This window comes from Musa acuminata, chromosome BXJ3-9, assembly GCF_036884655.1.
Source record: "Musa acuminata AAA Group cultivar baxijiao chromosome BXJ3-9, Cavendish_Baxijiao_AAA, whole genome shotgun sequence".
Classification (NCBI taxonomy): domain Eukaryota; kingdom Viridiplantae; phylum Streptophyta; class Magnoliopsida; order Zingiberales; family Musaceae; genus Musa; species Musa acuminata.
In genome coordinates this window covers 7,060,688-7,067,349 of record NC_088357.1, presented here as the reverse complement: position 1 = coordinate 7,067,349, position 6,662 = coordinate 7,060,688, and the positions used below count along the sequence as shown (strand labels likewise).

Below are 6,662 nucleotides of genomic sequence, written 5' to 3'. Positions count from 1 at the left end.
AAAGCTATAATTTTCTTATTCTGCTCATCAATTTTTCAGTTCTAAATCTTTTATTTATCAAACTTAACATTTCTTGATGTCACAACTTTGTTTATGATAGGATTATAGAATTTATAACTATTAAATCTCAAATTTTGATGATAAAATCAATTGATGAGTTTATAGACTAATAAGTGTTTGAGATAAGTTATGTAGGAGAAACTTCGATCATTGACTTGAGCCATCAAATGATAAATTGTTGAAGTAGGAGAATCAGACATTGGGCCGAAGAGCATCATGTCAAAGATTGAACGTCAAGCTGGAGGATTGGTCGATATGTCGGAGGACGGATGTCGTGCCATAAGTTTGAGCATCGGGTCAAAATGATCGGATATTGCCCCATAAAGATCAAATATTGTGGGAGGTTAATATGTTGATGAATCGGGCAATACGTTGAAGTAAAGGACGGTGCATTAGAAGTTCAGACGAAAAGTATGCATTATTATAATTAGAGTTGTTAAGAGTCTAATTGAGTTGGTTTTGGGCCTAACATTACCAACTTGATTATGAGCCCTTTGGGCTAGAAGCAGGATCGAATTGGGCCTATTGAAAGGCCAATTCAGTGACCTAGGGTTGGGCTAGGTAATGGCACTATCAGGATCAAACAATGGTACCACCTTAGAGTAGGAAAGCATTATTTGTGCTTATCCGAGAATCTCGACGATAGTACCGCCCAATGTTGGTGGTGGTACCACCTAACGACGGTAGTATCGCATAGGTTGACGATGGTACTACTAGAGCCCAGATTCTTGGGTTCTATTTGGTGATATTATCGCCTAGCGCTGGCGGTAGTACTGCTAATACCCAGAAAACTTGGGAATTTAAATTTTTGGTTATATTTTTCAAGTCATTTGGGGTCTATAAATACTTCACTCATGCTTGCGTGATAGAGTAGAAATTATTAAGCATAAAAGTGTTATAAACTCTCTTGAAAGTGGTTGAATATCTTCCTCCTTGAGTGTAGAGGTTATACTAAGGAAGTGTGATGTCTTATGTAAAAGAGAGGTGTAAAGGTTCTCTCCTAATATTGTTAAAAGAAGAAGAGAGGTAAAAAGGTTCTCTCGTAAGCTTGTGAATAGGAGAAGGTTTGTAACAAGAGTAGTTGATCTTCGTCCATTGAAACAAAGATCAATAGTGAAAGCCGATGGCCTCGAGCGAAGAGGAATTAGGAGACGACCAACCACTATAAATCAGTTTGCATCCTTCTTGTCTTGCCTTGTCATTATTTACTTATTTTCTTTTTCACTACCCTTATTCACATTTTCAGTTAAACACATTTCCGATACGGGTTTTATTGATCGAAATTTTTAAATCCGAACTTTATTTTGATAGCACTAATTCACGCCCTCACTCTCCTCTTAGTGTCTTCACGATCCTAAAAATAATCATTAAAATTTTTGGCATAACCTAATAAGATGTAATTTTGACTTTTATCCTCAAGTTTTATTCGCTTCTCTTTTAGTATCTTAGTAAATATAGTACTTCCAAAAATTCTCAAATAATTGACTCTTAGTTTCTGTAAGCTCTCTACTTTCTATTGTAACATTATTAATTCACATTGTCGAAAACCTGTTAAGTAAATAAACTACACAAGCAATAGTATCTCTCTAAGATTCTCCTTTAATATATATCGAATCATATTAAGTATAGTCCTATTTTATCTTTTTGAGATATTATTTTATTGAGATGTGTATGACATAGTGAATTAATGTAAAATTTTATTATTTTTATAAAAATTAAATTCATATGATATATATTTATCACTATTATCTATTCTTAAATATTTAACCTTACAACTACTTTGTTTTTTAACTAAATACTTATTTTTTTTAATTTTTTTTAGAACTTATTTCTTTTCATTTAACATGTAAACCTAAATTTTGTCACTATGATCATTCGTGAAGATAAGAAAATACTAGCTTTCTCTAACTAATACTGGACTAATAGGGCCATAAACATCTAAGTACACTAGATCTAGTCGATGACATGATCTTTTTGTTCTTCTTAATTTTAAAAGTTTTCTTTATTGCTTGCCTAAGAACACGCACTTTATATAATTTCGATTCACGATCGATTCTTAGCAATCCTATTACTATATTATATTTCTCTAGAAGTTTTGAAGTCTTAAAATTTAAGTCAACATATCTAAGTTGTCATAATATAAAATTATCGTTAATATAAGTTTTAAAATAATTTGACTGATAAAAAAAATAAAAAAAAATAGAGAAAACACTCTATTTTTTATCATTTTCAGATGTAAAATTAATATTTTTATTCTTATTCAATTCTTATTAGGAATTGAAAGAGTCATATCTTTCATCTAGATATCATAATTTTTTTTGAATAATTGTTCTAAGTTTCTAATATTATTTTTCATCTTAGGAACATTATAAACATCTGAAATATATAATTCTTTGTCATTGTTAAGTTTAAGAAAAATTTTACCCTCTTACTAGTATTTGAGATAGATCACCAAATATAATATTACCGAAATAACTTATATTTAGTTCAGAAAACATTCTTTAATGTAACATATATAATTTAAAGATCTTGTATCTAGATACTATATCATAAATCAATTTTCTTTCGAATTATTATAAGTCATTAGAAAAACATGATTTTTATTCTTCTCTTCTTTCTTAATAAAATTTACCTTATTACTTAATAACATTAAAAAAAATAGTGTTCATACTTTTCGTAAATATAATATTATATTTTATACCTTTTACAAACATAATACAAAAAGTGAATTCATCTATAGCTCACACCCTTTACTTTTCCTCCTTCCTCACCATTAGAGCATCCCAAAAGAAGATGATCAATGCACATATAAGATCGTACATTTAGACTTCAATGTTTCACTTTAATTGTATAAATTTAATGTCACTTCCACCAACTTTATCGGTGATTAATTCTCTTTTTTTAATCTATCTAACATCAAATTTAAACTAGGACGTTGAGCACAAATCCAACGAACAACTGAGCTCCACAATATTTCCATTCTATGATAGAAATAATCTGCAACTTTGTATGTTTTTGAAATCTTCCTTTGGAAGGGACACTCCGACCAGTGCTATTCAGACTCGAGTAAATCTCCAATTGACTCTAAAGAAAATATTTTCTACTATATTTTTCATGGCTTGGCATTTCCTGTTGTGATTCCTCTATTCTAGACGAAAGCGTTTCCTCCTTTGAGGTGAACCATAACTTTTATGAAATCAATGATGAATTATTGCATGTTGGACCACAAAACCCAGAGTCCCCATATCGTTTTGTCCATCTGCTTGTACGACTTTTGGATCTTTGCCCACAAATTGTACTTTTTAAAACGTTGCTGATTTGCTAATGGGTTCCTAATTTTCTTTTACTTTTTATGTAATGAACATCTAGCAATTCTACATTGAAAGATCAATACTACCTTTTATGTAAGGATTAAATAATTATTTGATCTAATGGATTCCCCTTTTAATAGTCAAGGATTCTTTTTAGAGATATATTCTCATCTCATTTATGTTGATTTATTCTTCTTTTCTAGGTTGATGGTTACGTGTGTAATTAGAGATTTACAGATTTAGTTGATTTTATCTAGATTTTGGAGTACCCTTGTATGTTCATCAAGGATTAGCCTCATCGTAATCTCCTTAGATCTTCTAAGGACCTAAAAAGAGAAAACGGATTAGTAGAAGTACTAAACTCAAGATCTCATAAATAAACATTTAGATAAAAACACTAGATAGATAATATAAAATATAAAAATTAATTTTATAGGTTGTGAGTAATCGCATGAGTAAAGGTCTAAGGCAAGACAATTACGCCAAAAAATCTTCATGTATGAGTGCTCATATAACACCACTGCGAAGTCAATTGACAAACCCAAAAAATATTGCTCCAATCACTATCTACATCAAATTAATTTATTTTCGTTTATATATTTATGCGATCCTAAAGGCTGAAGTCTCAAACCAATCAGTGATGCAATTGCTCTGATAATAACACACCATATCATTATTATTCCAAGCAACATCCAACAACAGCTGGGGATGGCAAACACCAATCCATTTATTGCAGACATCGTTCATCTCATCACTCAAAGTAGCACATAGCAACTCTTGTGATTTACTGCAGTGTCCAATTATGGCTCCAAGTAGACCCCAATGGCGTCAAGAAAATCGCCGCCACGGCCGAAGAAGCCAGAGATCTTGCCTGCTGCTATAGGAAGGGAGAAGGGAGTCCCTCCCGTGTTGCCGAAAGGTCCGTAGGATTTCTTGTTGGTGCGGAAGCCAAGCTTCCCCACCACCACCACTCCATGGTAGTTACCAAATTCTCCCGTCATTCCCACCAGATACTCGCCCTCCTGCAGAACAATCTGCATCCAAGTAGAAGCCATTAATCTACAGTCATCTATGAGCTTTGAGATTGGTAGTGATGCGAACCTCGTGGGGAGTACCACCGCTGCCACCGAAGTGTCGGGTCTCCGTCTTCCCGTAGTAGGTGAAGGTGACGTCCACGGCGTCGACCACGTCTCCGGAAAAAATCTTGACGCTGATGATACGATAAGCAGGTCCCATGTCGAAGGCCGACCCTCCGTTCCCTCCCCATGCTCCCACCTTGATCGCTCCGTTCTGCATCACCATCGACGTCAACACACAACGCACGGAGGTACCCAAACTGTTCCACAGACAGAAAACTATGTGTGTATAGAGAGCGTCTCACCATCGTGTTGTGTGCACCAAACTCCTCCCTTTCTTCTGCAGAAGATGATGTTGGGGAAGAGGGAGAGAGGCTACTTATAGCGGATCGCCATGGCTGTGATGTCGGGGTGGAGTGGAGGTGTACCGCCCAACCCCTCGTCCGTGGCTTCCTCGAGGAAAGCGTGTATCACGTGATGAGGGTCGTGTAGAGCATCTCGACGACGAAGACGTGACTGGCGACGATCACGGATGGTGGTGTGGTCAATAATTAAAGAGGAGCGGATAAGGATATGGCGTGGCGGTCGACACATGGAAACGTGTTGGGGAGACTTGAGAGTTCAATACTTCGGCTACGTTGGAGAGATAACCCCCTTTTTTTTTTGGTTTGATGGTGCAGATCGTAGATATGTAGGATATGATTAAGTAATACAAAATTTTATTTTATTCTTCATAAATATATATTTATATTTAATTTTATTTGATTTTTTCTAAGTCGTATGTCACTTTTATATATTGATCCAAAGGGATTAACGTTCTAGGATCTTTTAAGAATTTATAAAAAATAAATTAATAGAAACATTAAACTCAAGATTTCATAAATAGATATCTTAAAAAATACTTGATGGACAATTCATAATACAAAGATGAATTTTGTAAGCTACAAATTATCTCGTAACAAGGAATCCAAGGTAATATATCATCTCAAAAAGTTCCTATGTATAAGTGTCAATATGACACTATCATAGGGAAATCTAAGGGCGACATCACATGTGCAGTGCAAAAACAGAAAATAAAAATATTAAATTTTCTAAAAGGTGTTCGTCATCTTGCGAAGCTTGGCGTGTAAAAACTCGTAAAATAGAAAACCGCGCGTACAAAGGAGATTGTGTTATCTAGGGAGATCGTATATCCCTGAATTCCTACATATTTATGGAAGAGAATGAAGGAGGTCAACTATCCTCCTCTCTAACGATGATATTTTAGGCCCTGGTCATGTCACCACCAACACCACGCCACGCCACCATCAGGTCAGTAAGCAGAGCACTCCCACCTGCCAAGCTAGGATCCGTACCGAGGTATTCCCCGATACGTCATGTCCTAGAAAGCTCGAGACGATGCCGTATGGCGTCGTTCCGCGCGTCTTGGGCCGACGCCTCGCCAAGGCACATCCTCACCCCTCGAGTACCGGCCGCCACGCCAAAAACCTGCGTACGACCGACCCTCGTACAGTAGTATAAAAACTCCTAGTCGGCATCTGGCAAGGGGGAGGACAAAAAAAGAGAGAACCCCACACTGACTTACTTGTCAAGGGGCCATAGTTGATAATAACCCGACAAGGTTCTTTTGTATAGGGAAGCGGCCACCCACGAGGCGCGACCATCCCGATCGAGCGGCGTATCTTCCAAGGTGGCACCGACATCCCCGCATCACCTAGGGCCTTCTGTCCAGGAGAGCGGACACCCCGAGGAGCGATCGTCCCGACCAAGAGATGCCAATCAACATTCCGACGCCAACACCCCGTCCTAAGGGCTCAACCGACCTCGGCAACCAGCTTAGCCGTCCAAAGACTCCCGACATTGACCCGTGGACCAGGCCGTGCTGACTCATCAGCCACAGCGCATTAGTTCACTAGCATTTTTGGCCCTAGAAGGAGGGCCATGTCGCAGGAGCATCACGCAAGAGCTCTCCCTAAGGGAGAACCACCTGTCGGTCGCCCTTCCACCAAGCTCGGAGATTAGCCCCTCCCCGTCCACAGAGACAGGGGGATCCCGGCCTCGACGATAGATCGCTATTAGCGCCTGTTCAACTACCCGAGGTTTTCTCCCCCCGGACACACCATAAGACCCATGGTTGTTACACCCAAGGCGTTCCTCGGCCTGGCCAAGCAAGTATAGGCTTTGATGGGAATGATGCAAACAATCGTCCCGCTCA

General features: G+C 37.7%; 1 protein-coding gene across 1 annotated transcript; it reads right to left on the bottom strand.

Moving 5' to 3' along the window:
* Positions 1-4,023: 4,023 nt before the first annotated feature.
* Positions 4,024-4,933, bottom strand: LOC135648629 (protein GOS9-like). The gene is made up of 3 exons (XM_065166495.1): positions 4,753-4,933; positions 4,473-4,661; positions 4,024-4,405 (listed from the first exon to the last, which is right to left on the bottom strand). Exons 1-3 carry the CDS (start codon positions 4,753-4,755, stop codon positions 4,172-4,174), a joined length of 426 nt encoding a protein of 141 aa, XP_065022567.1. The 5' UTR covers positions 4,756-4,933; the 3' UTR covers positions 4,024-4,171.
* Between the last annotated feature and the right edge of the window lie 1,729 nt (positions 4,934-6,662).

What these genes read in the sequence shown, in the direction of transcription:
- LOC135648629 (XM_065166495.1), bottom strand. An exon ending in GCGGTGGTACTCCCCACGAG is followed by an intron (nt 4,406 to 4,472) that starts GTTCGCATCACT and finishes ACTTGGATGCAG; the next exon opens with ATTGTTCTGCAGGAGGGCGA.